We start from the raw sequence: 17,891 nt of genomic DNA, 5'->3' as shown, positions 1-17,891 counted from the left end.
CCTCCCTATCTGGGGAGTTGGAGTCAGGGGTTTATTATTTGTTTGTTTTCCTCTGAAGAGTTTCATGTCCTTTCCTGCAGAAGTTCTGCCATCATTCCAGTTTCATCTCCCAGCATTCCAACAGCCCAGTCAGTGGAAGGCTTTTTCCCAGCCATGATAAATTATTCTCTGTCAGAATCCAAATCTGCCTTTTCAAGTCTGATCATTTGTGATGAATTTATTCTGTTAACATGGGCTTGAATAGAAGCAATAGAGGATAATAAATTAGCTTTGAGCATATTAATGACATCTCTAGACTATGGGTGAATTAAGGAATAAATAGATGAAATAGGTTCAATAACAGGCTGGTGAACACTTAGTCAGCAATTGACTGGTAGCTTTTCATTTAAGTTCTTTTATATCCTATGGTTAATTAAAAAAACTTAGAATAAAGCAGCCCTTTGGAGCACAGACTGAGCTCCAACTCCTCCTGCCACCCACAGGAACTGGAGGAAAGGTGGTTGTGAAATGCAGTTTGCTGAAGCTCAGGGAACATCAGCTTCAGAAATTCAGGTTTGGGCCCTCTCAAAAAGAAATCTGTGCCAAAAGTGGTGACAGCTTTCTATATGGCATCTGCCAGAGCAGCACTTAACCCACACTTAAAATATCCTTTCTGTAGAACTTAAGAAAAAAATAAACATAAATTATGTGACTTTGTGGGTTTGCTCTTATGAGTAGGGAGTAGATTAGTTCAAGAACTTTCTCTCCTCACAAGAACTGCTGGGATTTATTTGGTTACCTTCAATGTGTGTCTGCCCTGAACAGAATTTCAAAACTAGTTTGAAACAGACTTTCAAAAGAGCTGGATGCTGAGTTTAGTGGCTTTGTAAGAACTGATTTTTCTTAAATCTGGTCCTAAGAAAGCCTCTGTCCTATGCAGTAGAGAAATGGCTGATTGAGGCTCATGTACTAGAAGAGGTGACAAGTTCCCTGACAAGTCTGATTGCTAGTTTTTAACCTTGTTAAATAATATATGTTAGGCTTTTATTAGCCTTGGCATATTGATGCCAAAGCTTATCAAACAGAAGTGAACATTACATTTTTTGCAAAGACAGCTATGGTTCAATGTATAAAAATATGAATATAAGGAAGGCTGAGTCAAAACCTGACACCTACTCTCTGAAATTTGAAGTTCAATAAATTTATATCTCTCCTCAGAATCCTCACATAGACACGCATAGACAGTGTGTGGTTATAAGAAGGTGTTTATATAATTGAGTTTATAAAAGCATAATTTAAAGGTCAACCAATGAGTTTCTTTCCATTTTAAAATATTTCCATCTTTGAAGTAATGAAGTTTAATTTCATGAACAATTGGATACCTCGTGAAGTTTAACTTAATACCTCCACATTTTTATATTTGTTATGCTCTATGTAAATAATAATAATAATAATAATAATAATAATAACCACTACCCTCTTTTTAAGCATCATAGCCCTGATGGTTGCAGGCACAGAACCTTTCCTGACAGCTCTTGCAATGGGCTGACAAGATGCTGTCAGCAGTTGCTCACTTCCATTCTCTTGGCTGATCTTCCTGACACTAAAATCTTCCAGAATAATCACACCTATCACTGTTTCCTAACAATGTCTTTTTAAAATTATCCATGCTAGGAGAAAATGTTCTGTAAAGAATTGTGTCGAGTGTTGATCTGGCCTAAATTATTCCCATCACTCTTCAATTGTCCAGGGGCTGATAGAATTTTCTGTTAAAAGAAAAACCCTACAAGTTTAGTAATGCTTCTAGCTAAAATTCCAGTATTTTTATATTTTAATTGGAAATTTCTTTGAAGAATATATCTATATCTACATATATATATATAATATTTATATATATATATGCCAAAAATGTAATAGTTGGAGAAGGCTCATCTGATTGAGATGAGGAATTTCCAGTCAAAGAGCAAAACTTCAGTGGAGCACCTGGTAACAAGGGAATGTTCAAGAGCTGGTAACTGTGACAGTATTCCTCATCAGGATGTGCCCAAATTTCTGAAGGTGCCAGCAGGGCCTACAAAGACCCAATTAGGAAGTTGGAGCCATCTCAATCAGTGATTTCGGACTCTCAGGTAAATGATGGAGACTGGAGATTTCAGGAATCCTTTTTCTTGTTCAAATGTCTGCTCGGAATGAGGCTCTGAGCTAATGTGCAAAGATTGCTCCAAATCACTCAGAGCCACACTCCAATGCCTGACTGGAGCACAATGAAGTTTGGATTATGCTGTTTTAAATTATCACCCATTTGAAGTCATTTTCTTTATAAAACAAGATTAAAATGACTGTAATTCAAAACATTTTACCTCAAATTGATGTGAAAATTGTAGTGTTCATATTATTTCCATTTTTCAATTTGACAAAACATTTCACTCCACATACAAGCTTTTCTGTGTTGTCACTATCTTAACAGTGAAAATATGAATTTTACTCTGTGCACTTGACTTTCCTGATGTGTCCTATTTCTTAACACTACTTATTTACGTTTTGAAAGCATGTCTTTCTACAGATTGTTGTGGCACCTGGGGAAAATACAAACAGATTTAGGAGGTTTGCTTACCTCCTTTCTAACCCACACATTAACAGTTTATAACTTCACATTGTTAAGTTTGTTCTCTGGTCTTCATACCTGCCTGGTGGTTAGATAACTACTGATGAATAAGCAAAGCAAGGAAGAAATTGTAGTTCTAGTTTAATGGAATTGAAACTTATATTATTTACCTGAATCTTCCTTTCATTTGCTTTCATAGTAATAGCATAGGAGAAATTTCTCTGCATGAATTTTCCCTCAAAGTTTCATGTCTTTGAATAAAATCACGTAGGGAAAGAATAGTCTTTTCCTCAGAAGTTTATTTCATAGACAGGGAGTATTATCAGTAATACTTTGTAAAAATCTAGTAAATTCTGAGTAACTTACTTGAGTTCCCCATGAAAAAGGGTATTTGTGTCACCTAAGAGTTCTTGTTGAGCTCTTGAGGAAGCAAAGAACAAATCAACACTGAAAAGCACTTGAAAATTAAGTGACTTGCAGAAGTCCTTGTCTAAACTCTCGCCAGTGAGATTTACAACTGCAAAGTTCTCGGCCTAAAAATACAATTGCATTTATTTTTAAGTCACACTGTGCTCGACCATAAGTGCAACAGAATGTCAAACCTTATCACTTAAAGTAATAGCAAGGCACATGTCAGCTCTCAGACCCTCAAACTCTGCAGAAGGGCTGCTTTTGTGTGCTCAATCTGCAGAGGATAATTCATTCCTTACTAGGGGGTATGATTGCAAGAGCTGAAAGCTTTAACTAGTACATATGTATAGGGTAGATTTAAAGTGATTATGGAAATGTCACTGCAGGACAATGCATTATTAGCAGGCCCTCATATGTTGTATGCTGTCCCCTTATGTTTGCTGATAATTAAAAAGCAGATTGGGATGTCATGGTGAGAATGAGTGCAAAATGTCCCTTTTATCATTTGCAATAAATATGAAATAGTGGTCTTGCTGTATCCTTCAGTGATTGTTCTATTTGTGTTGGTGACAAATGACATCTTTCTCCTTGTAATGTGCCTGCAGGGTTAAATGACTTTATTATTATTAATGAGTCATTGCTCCAGCTGCCCAGAAATACAGGGAGTAGGAAACATAAGAGATTTAGACCTAGGTAATTACAAATGTAATTATTACCTTTCAAATTTCATTTTTACGGCAATCACAAGGTTGTTAATCAAACATGGCCCTTTCCATGTGTTCACACTTTTTGGAGCCTTTGTCAAAGGGATGAGTAGCTCCGTGGGCCCACTGAGGGTAGTCGGTGGCAGATTGACAAAGTGGTCTTGACAGAAAACTGCTGTGAAAAATTGGATGGAAGCTGCTGTGTAGCCATGGAGGAGGCTGTGCTTGAGAGGGTTCTCCAAGAGGAAAACCCTCCTGAGCTGCAGCCATATGGAGGAGAGTGTCCTCTCAGGGAGGTGGAACGCTGGAGTTTTACTCCTCCAGCCCGTCCTTCCTCAAGGTTGTTGGTTGTCATGAAGGGATCTAAAAAACACAGCAGAGCCAGCATGCTGCTTTAGGGGAATTAAAAACCCTGGCCTCTGACCCTGAAATATTTATCCTAATCATTCATAATTAAGGTTTTTTAAATTTTGAGGTGGAGCACAAGGTTTATTCTCCTGCAGTAGTGGCAAGGGATTTGCAGGGAATTCAGAAAAGGGGAATAGCTCTGATAATTGATAGGCCGTGTTGCTCATGCCATGGTGCTGCTTCTCAGAATCATAACCTGAATTTATATTTATTGTGAAACGTAAAATCTGAAGGACAGCTTTGGAGAAATGAGAACATTTCCATTCAATAATGCCATTTCTTCATAATATGAAGGATCCTCATATTGTAAAGAAATATGTGAAAATTAATTGAATGGAGAAAATGGACACTACCTGGTACCACACTTTATAACCCCAAATGTAATGTGAATCAACACTATCACAAAGAATTTGAATTCTGAAACTGCATTTTTGATGGGAAAATTCTTTTGTCAAAAAACCCTCAGCAAGTTTTATTTATATATTCAACTGGAATGAATCAACAGATGGTCCAATAAAATGTAACAGCTATCAGCACTCAAAAAAACATAGTGTGTCACATAGATATCAGCATACGTAATTATTTAAAAAATTTTTAGAAGTATTTGAAAATAAACACGGTATCCATAGTAAAAAAAAAAGTTTAGTAATATTCTAATAAAGAAATATAGTTTGTTTGTTTTATTTGAAATGCAGTTGGAGTCACCAAAAAGGTACAGAATATTTTTAGATTGTCGTGGGTTTGTTTTGTTTGCTGCTGTAGTGGTCTTTGACTTTAAATTTCTGCTTGTGTATATCTGATGAAAACACAATCCAGATCAACTTATACTGGCTATCTTTTAAGTTACCACAGGAGATATCTGTTTACTAGCTCATTGAGCATTTGGGCATTTTATGACTCCCTTTTGAAATTAATGTTTCATTTAAGTGTCTGAACTGTGACCAATTGCCCACAGTTGTTCAATTACTTCATTTAAAAGATTTTTTTACCATTCTACTTTCCATCAAACTTTTGTTTATTTTTTACTGTAAATAAAAATATGGAAATGTGAAATAAAAGGAAGGCAGAGCCCCATTTGGCATGGAGATACACCAGGAGTCTGAAGTGCACAGAGGGTGTAAACACAGACTTTTGAGGGGTTTTTCCCTTGAAGGGGCTGCTGTGTGTGACCAGAACTGAGCAGGAATTTCTGCTCATGCCCATCCTCCTCACCCAGCCCCTGAGCTCTGCTGATGCCCAGTCTGCTCCTTGGCACAAGTGTTGGAATCTGGGATTAGTTGGGATAAAAGAATATGGATACGTTCATGTGGGTCCTTTATCAAGGGTTAGTGCTACTCACCCTGTCCTTCCCAGAAATTCTCTTCCCTGCATCTCTTTCTGACACTCATCCCATCTCCAAGCCCAGATCTTTGCTCTGATGTATCAGAATTTTTGATTGATGTATCTGATTTTTTGATTACACAGCCTAAGCTTAGGAAATGCATTTTTTTCTGTTTCCACACCAAAGTGAGTTTATGTAGATTGCATAGTGATTGTTAGTTCTCTTTATGAATCCTCACTCTTTTGGGATATTTAGTAACTTTCAGTAAAATCAATAAACTATCTTTCTTTCATGGACACACATAATTTCATGTGAAACTTAAATTTGAAAAACTAGTTGTAGTGTTATATTCTTTGTAAATTCTCTGGAAAGTGACAGCTGAAGCCCTTTTTTATTCAGCATTTTATTGTAGGAGGTTGTGTTTATTACAGGAATTTTACATCAGTAGCAGAGCTTAATAAGTATCACTTAAAATGCATAATCTTTGCAGGTATGGGGGGAAAAAAATGCTAATTTCACTCTTTACTATACTTCCAGGTCAAAGGTTATTGCTGGAGGATAAACCATTTCTCACTATGTAGTTTCACCTTGTTTAATTGATTTGAATTTGAATTTATATTCCATGTTAAATAATGAACCATGTATTAATAATTAAGAAGGTTCAGTACAAATGGGAAGCAGTTAATTAAATATTAAATAAAGCACATTGTATTAGCCAGTATTGTTATCAATATATTAGATTTTAGGTTATCCATTTTAGATGGTCATTATATTTACTAGTTATAGTTAAAATTCTCATTGAAAACTCAATATACACTTTATAGGCCAAGAAACATGCAGCCTTTGTAAATGACCATATATTTTTCCATAAATTTTAGCAAAACATGGGCATAAAAGATGAATTCAGTTGGACTGTTAGAGCAGTAAGGGTCACTGCCATGTACTCTGTCACACTCATGTTCATTAGGCTGAAAAAAAGAGTTTGCAAGAGGTTTGGGGGCTTGGTTTTGTTGTGTTTTCTTTTTTTTCCCCTTTTTTATGTGAAATCTCTTTCTGTGGAAAACAGTAATTATTGAAGCTGAACTTTTTACAGGAGCATTGCCTTTAGACCATATCTTGGGTATGATTAATACAAGATTGAGGTTCTAGTCAGAATAATAATGAGGTAACCAAATGAAAGATTAATGTGCTTTATGTGTGGCCTATTGTTTGTGAGGGAAAGATTCACTTCACAAGAGTAGTTAATGAGACAGGAATTACCAGAGGCTGACTCACTTGCCCTGGCACTTCCCTCATTTCCTCTCTCCCTCACCAACTTTTCCTTGGCCATCTTTAATAATGTTTACTTAATTTGTTGAATTCAGGTGCAAAATCCTCATACCTCATCCCATCATTTGGATTTCACGAGAAGTATTTTTTCTGATTAAATTCAAATTAAAACCAAGGCTGTTAGGATATAAACTGTGTTCACTGGAATGGGAGCAGAGCTGATCCTTGCAAGCTACCCAGCACAATCTGGCAAGCCTAGGTAGCACAGGAAATGTGATTTCCCTCATGCCTGTTGGTTCCTCAGTCAGAACTTCTGGAGGATCAATCTTCCTCTGATTTCTCACAAGCAAAGCAAGTTCTGTGCACGCAGCTGAAAATTAGAGAGTGGTGTGTCCTACTTGTTCTTTGAATAAAAAGGTTCCAAGGGTAGAATTTAAGTAACTCTTTTAGGTTTTTAATTTATTGAGACGTATACAGGAAATAAAATATTCATAGGGAACTCCTCCCAAAGGCATTTTATTATTAAACCAAAAAGCTAGAGTATATTATAGCAGCACTCATTTAGGGTTTCTATATTCAAGCTTCTTCCTCCTGACCTTATTAAAGTAACCCAGTTTACACTAACTACTATGCCCCCCTCCCTTTTTTATTGTTAATGACATTTCTGTTCCCCTCATATGGTGGAGACTCTAAATGATGTTACTCAAGTGGCCACTTTTGGTCACCAGGGTAATTCCAGATGATAATTTCCCTGCATTACGCTTGAGTTCCTGCTCAGATTTAGTACCACATTTAGTAAATACACACGGGCACAACGTGCTGGGGGAGCCTGACCCATTCCTTAGGAACTTCTGGCTGAGAGGGGGAGTTGGGGTTGTCATCTTCATCACTCTGGTGGGTTCCTGCTGAGCAGAGAGCGCTGGAGGTGCTCTGGGAGCTGCTGAAAACGAAACGCTTCAGTAAACGAGAGGCACTTCTGGGTGCTGACAGAACAGTGTTGGCACTGCAAGCCATGTATTCATATATGTGCTGTGTTGTGAAAATATGAAAAATAGCTCAGCAATGGCATAATTATGGGCAATTTGCTTAATTGCTTGCTAATTGTTGCTTGCTTTATTATGAAACAAGAGTGCGCTAAATGTAACACTGGATGGTTTGCATCCAAAATGTGTCAAATTCAAAACTGGCTTTTCATTACGACTTCAGCTACATGGCTTTAAGATTCAAGCACTCTGTATTCTGTAGTTTAAGGTTTTTCTCCTTTTTTTTTTTTTTAATTGGTTTGGAAATTTTCTTTGCGCTGTTTCTATGCCCCTAAACCTGCATTGGTATAGTGCAGTCTGGTGGTTTCTGAACTTCTAACGAATCTGAGTATTGAACTTCTAATGAATCCGAGTACTTTGCTAATGAATGCATTTACAAATGTCTTTTGATCATTGCTACACATGTGGGTAAAGGTGGAGATCTTTTAAGGCTTCTCCAGGAGCTTGTGTTCTGGATTGTCCAACCCTTAGGAAAGCACATCTTCCTTTCAGCACACGCATTTGGATTTTTCTTCTTTTAAGGGATATGTACAGTTCTGAAAGTTTGGCCTTTTGGAAGGGCTACTCTCTTTGTTTTCAACCAGTATATCCAGATATGAGCAGAGGGTGAGACCAAAAATGCTTTCCAGCCTAATCTCTGTGATTCTGTGGTCAAGTGATGACTTCAGGGCAGAGTGAGCAAAGTTCTCTTGATGTTCTTTCAGTAATACATGTCTCTTTTAAGGCTGGAGGGAATGGGTAGAAAAGAAAGTATGTTGTCTGTACACCAAGTATGCACTGCAATAATCTCACAGGTTTTTCCAACCAAAATGATTCCATAATTGTAACTTTTCACCATTCTGAGACTGCTGGTAACGTACTTGTACCGACAGCCTGTCTTGCTTTGTGAATTTTCCACAAGAAACAGTCTTAAAAATGGAACATGATATTAAGCTGGAAATGCCAAAGAATTGTGCCACATTTTATAGACTGAGAAAGAGAGTAGCAGTGTTGAGATGTTGAGTTTTCATCTCCAAAGAGCAAAGAGGAGAATTTACATTTTTATTTAGTACCTCTGAAGTCCCACTCAGACTTTATAACCATAGGAAGTCTCTGGTCAAACAAAACAAAAAAAACCATACCTTTTTTAGGTATTTTTTGTAACTGTTTTAACTGAAGGAAGGCTATCTGGTAAGGCTGAAATTCCACATTTTCTTGAGTGAAGGTAAATATTCTTGAAAACTGTTTTGAACTATAAATGATGAGACTGTGGAACAATGAAGAAAGTCTTTTAACTGTTGTGCTTTTAGCTATATTTGACAGTTCTGATCTAAACATTTCTTAAGAGCTGACAGACACTTTCTTTAAAAATGTTCTTAGTTCTGCAGACAATTAAAAAAAAATGCATTCCTAAAACAACCTGGAGTTCAAATCAAAGTGGTAAACTCACATGTGTATGAGTGTGATCATTTATATGAATTAAAAATTCTCTTTTGTATTATTTGAATGTCATGTTTGAAATGTCTCCAGGTAGTATGGAAAATATATCTAAAATTGAGGGTTTATAACTGTGTGAAGTAAGAAATTAGTGAGACTGCTAAGAGTTCAATAGAATGTACTCTTTATTCATAATATGTGGGGAATATGCAAACTCCTATTTCCATTTATAAACTTGTCATGTCTTGTGTGAGAAGATGGTACCAGACACTGAATTTCACTTGCAAGAACCATCATTTCTTCTGAAAATATTCAGAGACAGCTGGAACTTTCTCTTCCTTGATGGGTAGAGGCAGGTGTCAGAGGTGTTTCCTTCCCCTGATTACTTATCAGACTATGCAGAATAATCACCTGCACTACTACTTTGGAATGAGAGGGAAACTTTCAGAATATTTGATTGTCACCCACATTTAGAATGACTTGCAAAGAAACAAAATAGAAGGAAGCTTAAAGAGTAGCAGCCAGAAGGTGCCATGGTCAATTTGCAAATCCTCTGATAAAGGACCACTTGAACACTGAGCTTCACACCTCCCACAAGTGTGGCTGGAATGATACGTAAGGAAAATAGAGAATGGGTTTGACAAAAAGGAAATCTATTTCATGGCCTGGAAGAGCAGGAAAAAATAGATAATGCTCAGTGAATATTCATTTTCCTACAGTTTGCTCTAGTTTGAATCATTTTCCAAGAGTATTTGCTTAGTGGGTCGGGAAAGTTGTTTGTTTGTTTGACTTAGAAGAGTTTTTTTTCAAAGATAAGGAAAACTGTATATTTTACATGATATTAACCATAAGCACTAATGAAAAGCATACTCTGGCAACAATATTGAAACAGGATTAAAAGAAAGATTATGACTTCTACAAAAGATGTTTCTTCTAAACGATCCTGCATTGGCAGACTTTTATATTAAAAAGAAAAAAAAAGGAAAAAACCAACTTAATACCAAAATAATTTGTATTCATATCTTACGATTGTGTCCAGGATAATTATAAAGCTTTGGGGTTTTCTTTCTTGTGTTCTTTTTTTCAATTTTTTTTTTTAAATAAAACTAAAACTCAGAATAAAATATCTCTTTATTAACAGAATAAGCAAGACTGCAACTTTAACAATATTCTTATTCTTAACATGGTAACCTGTTCCAAGTCTCCAGGTAGTCTGACAGCACGTGGCACAAAATTACTGTCCTGATCTTTGAAATGGTGTGGAGGCTGTTTTATACGTGACCTTTTTCCTTCCACAGTTGCCTTGCCAATGTTAAATGTTAAACTTTTATTGTCAAATGCTTCCTTTTGCTGTTTCAGCTTTGTGTACTCTCTTACTGTAGTTTGAGAAAAATGGTACAGTAGAAGTGTTGTAACCGCTTGCTGTGAAGAATTCAAAACAAGTATTATTTCCAAATAAATAACTGTGTGTTTAACATTTTAACTGAATGAATAGCATTTTAAGGGGGTTTAAATTAATGCAAAAAGGACCAGTTTCTCTACAAAATGGGGATAATTCCACACTTTGTCAAGGTTGTACCTGATTTCAGTGGATTGCCTTCATCAGAATAGAAGCAAACCTGGATAATTAAGGAGCTTAAAAGACTTGAATATACTTAAATTTATGTCTCTAATAGCAGATAGTAGGACACAGAAAGATTAGACTAATCTACCACTAGAAACTTTTCTTTTTTGCAGTAACTATAGACTGCACTGAATTATTTCCATATTTATGTCTCCTACTGCCCATCAAAAGTGGATTAGTATTGCAACAGCAAGGTGCCAAAGCTTTGTCAGGATTAAACTGAAAAATACTTAGGCAAAATGACTGAGGACATGTTGAAATGCCAGCAATACACCAAAATAACATTTATAAACAATCACTCCTCTAACTGACACATACAGCATCCTGAAGGAGAAATAATCAAGAATGGAGCATTCATGATATAACAAGCAACCAGCTGTCTTCTTAAACATGGTAGATTTTTTAAAAAATGTATCCTGGTTTGGACAGCAGCAATGCCTGAAGGAAAAACTTAATTCCTTTGTATTGAGATGTAACATGGAAATAAGTGTTTGTGCTCTGCAGCTTTACACAGATTTCAACATGCAAAATATTTGTTAAGACAGAAATGCAGCATCTGTTTAAACATAAAGCTCAGAGGGTGGGAGGCTCCTACTCAGCACTCTCATTGCTATAAGTAATTTTTGTGGCATTCCTTCTCCAGTGCTTATGAGCCAGAATCCAATTTTAAGTGCTATTTTCATTAAGACAGGTATTAAAAATATGTTTGTATCTTTCATTGGGAAGTTTTTTGAAGAAAACACAAGGAAATATCCAATCAGATATTCTGCACTTTTAAAGTATTTAACCACATATACAGGAGGAGAATATAAAATTAACACTTGCAATATTAAATCTGTTTTGAGGAATCATGTGTAGAAATTTAATTCCATTAATTTTTAATTTGCCTACTATGCTAAAACCACAACTTAAATGAAACAGATCAAGAATATTTATGTATTACATATGAACATCTTTCAGATTTAGTAGTTTACTTTGCCTTTGAACAAATTAACATTTCTACAATCCTTTTGCAAGGGCACATGCCTTGCATCTACTGAAGAAATCTGCTTTGATTACTAGCAAAATATAGAGGTTACATCTTCTTTTGCTAGTACTCTTTGATTTTTCAAGGTGTCCAGTATTGAATGCACAGAGAAATCAATTCTCTTTAAAATAGCTGTTAGGCTCTTTCATTCTTATAACACTTGAGTGCATCTTTGAGGCCAATGGACCATCTTTGGCTAGTGCCCAATTTAGGGGTTTTTACTTTAAGCAAAGGAAAACAATAAAAAATCCAGTTTTAAGGAAACAAAACAAAAAAGTTCTTTTTTTTCAAGTAGTTCTATGCAAATATCTAGAGTAATGGCATTAATTTTTATAAAGTTTTTTATCTTTATTACAGAAATGTCAATTGCAAGGAATGAAAATATTATTTTAGGTCAGTGGCTGGTCCAGAGGACATGGTCAAGTTGTGCCAGAGGAGGTTTAGATTGGACATTAGGAAAAAAATTTCTTCACTGAAGGGGTCAGCAAGCATTGGAAGAGGCTGCTCAGGAAGTTGGGGGATCCTGGGAATGTTCAAAAATTGTGGATGTGGCACTTGGGGTTTTTTCAGTGGTGAACGGGGTAATGCTGGGTTAATGGTGTAACTTACTTGTCTTAGAAGTGTTTTCCAACCTGAGCAGTTGTATGATCTAGAAAATCGAGTGTATAAGGGTTTATTATAAAGTTTTAATGATGGTGTGAACTGTGACAACACTGTGGGCCCCAACATCTGAACCTCCACGGAAGCTCTGCACCTGGAGGCATTTTCCTCCCAAAATGTGGCCATCATTGTAGGACAGGAATTGCTTTGCTGACCTTGAATCCCTCTCTGCCTCTGTTCTCACACCCCTGACGGTGTCTTGTGCTTTTCCTCCCTTCCAGCTATCGAAGTGAACCTGCAGAAAGCTCTGGCCGAAGCCTCTGAGAACTGCACGCAGGAGTGCCTCATCCTCGGCCACTCCGACAACTGCTGGATGCCACCGGCCCTGACGCAGTTCCAGCAGCCCAACACCTCCTTGCCATCGTTTGGCTTCCAGCAAGGCTGGGGCCGGGGAGCCAGACCCGAGGGACGCCACACTCTCGGGAGGCCGCCAAAGGACGACAGTGACAAAGGCCAGGCAGGGCCCAGGCCCCAGTTCTACAACACCTGCGAAAGACATTGCGCCGGCGAGGATCCCGTCAAGGTCATCCCCCTGGCAAACTTCGCCGCGTCCCACCCGGCGCCGGGGGCTGGCAGCAGCACCACGTTTATACACGAGCACCAGCTGTAAATGCAGATCTGACAAATCCCGAATTTCAGGCTTTAAGTGTGACTGTGGAGAGTCACGGCCTAGCGCCGCTCCTCGGGCGCGTACAAACTCGTTAGGCTTGTGAATATTTGTGTATATAGAATCCTAAAGCTGAAACGGAAATTCTAAATCCTTAGGACCTGGTTGAAAGGTTTACTGTAGTTCTTGGTAAAATCCAGAAAATGGGGAAGAGAACCCACAACCCAGAAACAATCAGAAGAAGAACAAAATCCTGTTCATTTTCTTACATGGGCCATGTAGTGCAAATATCTGCCAGCAGTTCTTTCTCCCTTTGAAGGCAATTCCTTCGTACAGTTTGGGGAATATTGCAGTCTAAAAATAACTTACTCAAATTTTTCTTTGTTGTTATAATTTATAGCATATTCATAGATTTCATCTTCCATTTGCTTAGCTTTAGAGATCAAGTGAGCAATTTCTCATTTGATTGCTTGACATAATAGAATTAATAAGATCCTAAAATCTAATTCTTCAGAAGGATGGTATATCTTCCCACCAAAATTTATCTTTTATATAATTAATAAGGAGAATGTACGTGACAACTGATTTTTATTTTAATTTTTTTATTGGCTCAATGTACAGGTATTTATTCTCTGAAAGAATGCAATAGATGAAATAGAAAGCTCTCAACTAGGCTTTTTCTGTGTGAAATAAACAACATGACAATGAGAGGATATCCAAGATCAAAAATGGAAACAATAACAAACAACTTTTTTTAATTTCTAAGATTTTCCTTTATTTAATAATTCAATGATCAATATTATACTTATTATGTTTTTTAAGCCATAAGTCTATTTCTCTCTTTTTTTTTTTTTTTTTTCTTTTTTTAATCTTGCAGAGCTTGCTTGGCTACTGTTCCTGTTAGTTGAAAATTACATGGGCACTGCTGAAAACAGTAGGAAGTGGGGTAGTTTTTTTGGCTGATGTGATGTTGTGGCAGCAAGCTACCAGTGTTTTAAAGAATATTTAATAGTGATGTGTACGGCTTTTTTTACAGCTCTATTCACCCGTTGTAAGTATCCAGTAAAAGTTTAACTATCATATTAGTTACTTCATCACAAATCTGTTAGATTAAGTACTTGTCATTGTGGATTAGCTGTTAGAGAATGACTGATAGTGCTCAGCAAAGAAAGAAGGATCTAGGTAATGGAAGTTGGATTAATATAAACAAACCCTAATCATATTACTTGAAAACTCTCCAGGTCATTCTCTTTAAAGAGGAAGGATTTTTTTCAATGTTCTCTGTACTGGAGAATATATTCTCTTGGTAAATTCCACAGTGGATGAAAAGGAGTTTCCTTTCTTAGATGAAAAAAACCCATATTTTCTCTAGTATTTCCTTCTAGAACTTTGTTGGTCTTTAGCCATTTAATCATTTGCAGTATGTACATACCAAGGAATTTTTCCTTTAAGACAATGCATAACTTTTTTTTGTTTTATTGCTACATTAAGTGAGACAATCGAAGCTGTATGGAGGGGAAAAACAGTGTGTGAATATTTCCTATGGGTAGAACTCTATGTAGGCTTCATAATGTAACTTAAATCTGTAATTTATAAACAAAACTGTGTGTAAAAATGCTGTAATATTAGCTGCTTGTAAAATTTACAGAAGTTCAAGTTGTTGAGGGTTTCCAATGAATGCTAAAAGAGCTTCTCTTATGTGCCCAGCAGGTATAAGTAGCTTTATATATCGCTGTCCCCACTGTAAATCTATTCAAACCACATTTAGATTTTATGTGCAAAGTAAAAATTTTAAAAAACCTTCACTTTTAACCTACTGATAAGGTTTAATTAATGGACATCAGATTATCTAATGGTGTACTTCTTTTGCTTCCTTTTTTTTTTAATTAAAGTAGTTTTCAATAATGTTTAGAAAAGATGTGGCACACTGGCTTCCAGTTGCATGTAAATCCTGGAAAAAAATCACAATCCTTTGGGTACTGACACATCTCATTTCCAATTCTGCGACAATTAAAAAATTGACAAATTAATTCATACCTAAACAAAGCCCTTTGTTTGCTTTGGAGACATCAGGAGGAGAGAATTCGGCAGTTATTTTCAGGGATATGCAAAAAATGAGCTTATCTGTAGTTTACACAGATTTACCAAACATACTAATTGTGCAAATTTAGAATAATGCTGTCAGTAATTCCTGCTATTGCAAGCAGAGGTCTTTAGTTTTTAGTACAGATGCTGCTATACCAAATGTTTACAAAATTGGCAGCTCCATTGGAAAACCCTCTTTTTTTTTCTTTTTTTTTTTCACCTGCAACAGTTCTTTTGGGTCTGAAAATTGTAACTGAAATTTCCTGGCAAAGAATTAATTTCTACAATTTTACAATTTTTATAGGAAAAGGTGAAGGACCCAGAATTAGTGAGTTTTTTTCATTGGTAGGGGAAAAAACCCAACAAACTTCAATAATTTAAATATTTAGGGGTTACTTTGGTTTTTTCCCTAAGACAGAGAAGCACTTAACCCTGCCCCTTCCCTTGAAAACAAACAAAGAAAAAACCAACAAAACACGCAAACCAAACAACAATAAAAAATTACTTAAACAAAAAGCATTATAAAAATGAGTCTGATTATAAGTATTAAACATTATATCCAGGAAAATGTGTTTGGTATTCTAAAATTCAGTCAACAAGATACAGAACAATTACTTGTAAATACACATTCTCTATCAGGAGATAAATTGTTCCCTCATTTTTATATATTATGTCCCTAATATATAAAAATACACATTTGAGGCAGCATTTTTCTGAGTAGCATGTCAGTATCCAGAGGAATAATGTTACTAGAGACTCGTTACACATCTTGCCATATATATAAATAATTTATCTAGTACATAGACTGTATATTTTTGTGTAATTTTTTTTTCCTTTTTTAGTCATTTAACTTATTTTATCTTACTTGTGTGAATTTGTGGAGAAAACAATTCTATATACAATATACAGTAAAATGCTAGTTACATGATTAGATTTGTTCCATACTGTGTAACAATAAAGGAAAACCTTTGCCTTCAAAGTGATGTGTCACACAGTCAAGCCTAGATTATTCCCCCTCCAAGCTCGTGCTTGTTGCACTCGTGAGTATTGCAAAAAGGATTATTTCCATATTGTAAAGCAGTCAGTGCTAAAATAAAAAACAAACAAACAAACTAAAAACTGTTAAAAGAAAGAACCGAGTCAAACTGTTTGAAGTAAGAGATGCTGTTTCTTTGTTTTCCTGAGCTGTGCTGCATTCTGAATATTCTAAATATTCTAAAGAATAATTGAGTATGTGTCCTGGCCAGGCAGAGCCTGCAGAGCACCTGCTCTGGGCTGGGAGCTGGCCGGATGCAGGTCATTTAGCTAATTAGCATGGCAATGAGCCCGTGCTAATAAGACTTGGGGGTTTATGAATGGCAGCTCCACACAGCATCAGTCCTGTGGTGCTGAGCCCAGCCGGGAGCAGAGCCCAGCCTTGGCATCCCTGGGCCTGGAAATCCCTCCTGGATTCGGGATTTCCGTCAGAGAAGGGAATTTGGCTCTGCTGTACCCGGACCAAGCTGTAACCCATGGGGAGCCCAAAGCCAGCACTGTTCCCCTGCTCCCAGCTCGGTCCAGCCTAAGGCAGAGCCTAAATATTTCCACTGCTAATGGTTGAATAGCTCAAGGTCGTTGGAGTCAAGCTGAGGTTTTAAAGTTGGAAAATTTAAGCTCGGCTTTATTTGATTTCTCACGTTTTCCTTTTGCAGGTTGAATACCGACTCTTAATCAATGAGAAGCAATTAAATGATCACACTGCAGTTTACTACCCTGATTTAGCTGGGTAAATAAATGGGAAGGAATTGGTTTGTGCAGACACAAAGTAAAGTTGAAGGCAAAGATTTTATTTGGTATACATAGGAAAATTGTGTATAACTTATGTTATCCCTAGTGAAGAAAGAGATTGACGATTTCTTGTAAATATTTGAGTTTGTATTTCTGGGAAATCTCCCTGCTCTGTGGCATACTACAGGATCTGAGAGTGAGCAGTGTGTGTCTGTGTATTGAAACAGCCCTAACCACACTCTACAAATAATGCAGCTGGACACCATATACAGTCCAGCAGCATTTCAAGTCCAGTCAATTTGCAGTAGTTCTATTTCAGGTTTCTGTACAGCATGTTGTCTTGTTAATTACAATGCTTATTAATAAACTAGATCCACAAAAGCAGTTTTCTCCTTTGCACTGTTTTCTTTGGGTTTCTGAAACATAAGTTGTTTAAAAGTATTCCTCCAGCTACACTTTTCCCCCATTTTCAAGTGGGAGTTTCCAAATTTCTTTATACTGGGAAGCCCCAAACTGTCAGAAAGTCAAGAAAATTTAACTTCATTTGCAGTTGCTTCATGCATGTGAGTAGAAGGCTTCTGGTAAGCAATAAAAATATTCACACAATGTGTACAACAATTGAGCTTTATATGCTCAGAAAGATCTTCCATTTCTGTGCCATTTTTCTTTGTACCAAGCTCCCCCTTTGTACCATGCCTCTGATACATTGACTTATAGAAAATCATTATGAGCTGGAGGCAGGAGTGTTTATGGTGTTTGCTTTGTTAGAAAATAAGCTATTTCTAATTGAGAGAACATGGTTAATGAGTTGTTGTTGAGCTAAAGGGATTATCCTCTCACCATGAATGTGATGTAAAGAAATAACCATCAAATGAGGAACTAATGAAACAACATTTTATGCATTTTTCTATCTTATTTTAGTCCATATTTAAAGAGCAGCTCTTGTTGGACTGATACTAAGGCAG

General features: G+C 36.6%; 1 protein-coding gene across 3 annotated transcripts in view; it reads left to right on the top strand.

Annotated features, from left to right (window-relative positions):
• PCDH11X (protocadherin 11 X-linked) overlaps nucleotides 1-17,285 on the top strand; it is a 421,119-nt gene extending 403,834 nt beyond the window's left edge. For 2 of the 3 annotated variants that reach the window (XM_039722627.1, XM_039722626.1), the window contains one exon: nucleotides 12,689-17,285. In XM_039722627.1, coding sequence (XP_039578561.1) covers nucleotides 12,689-13,077 — 389 coding nt within the window. In that variant the 3' untranslated portion in view covers nucleotides 13,078-17,285. The remainder of the gene's footprint in view (nucleotides 1-12,688) is intronic. The other variant, XM_039722628.1, reaches the window with a different exon arrangement.
• The last annotated feature ends 606 nt before the right edge of the window (nucleotides 17,286-17,891 follow it).

This window comes from Passer montanus, unplaced genomic scaffold (assembly GCF_014805655.1).
Source record: "Passer montanus isolate IOZ18808 unplaced genomic scaffold, ASM1480565v1 scaffold49, whole genome shotgun sequence".
Classification (NCBI taxonomy): Eukaryota; Metazoa; Chordata; class Aves; order Passeriformes; family Passeridae; genus Passer; species Passer montanus.
The sequence above is the reverse complement of the archived record's forward strand: the minus strand, read 5'-3'. Positions and strand labels throughout refer to the sequence as shown.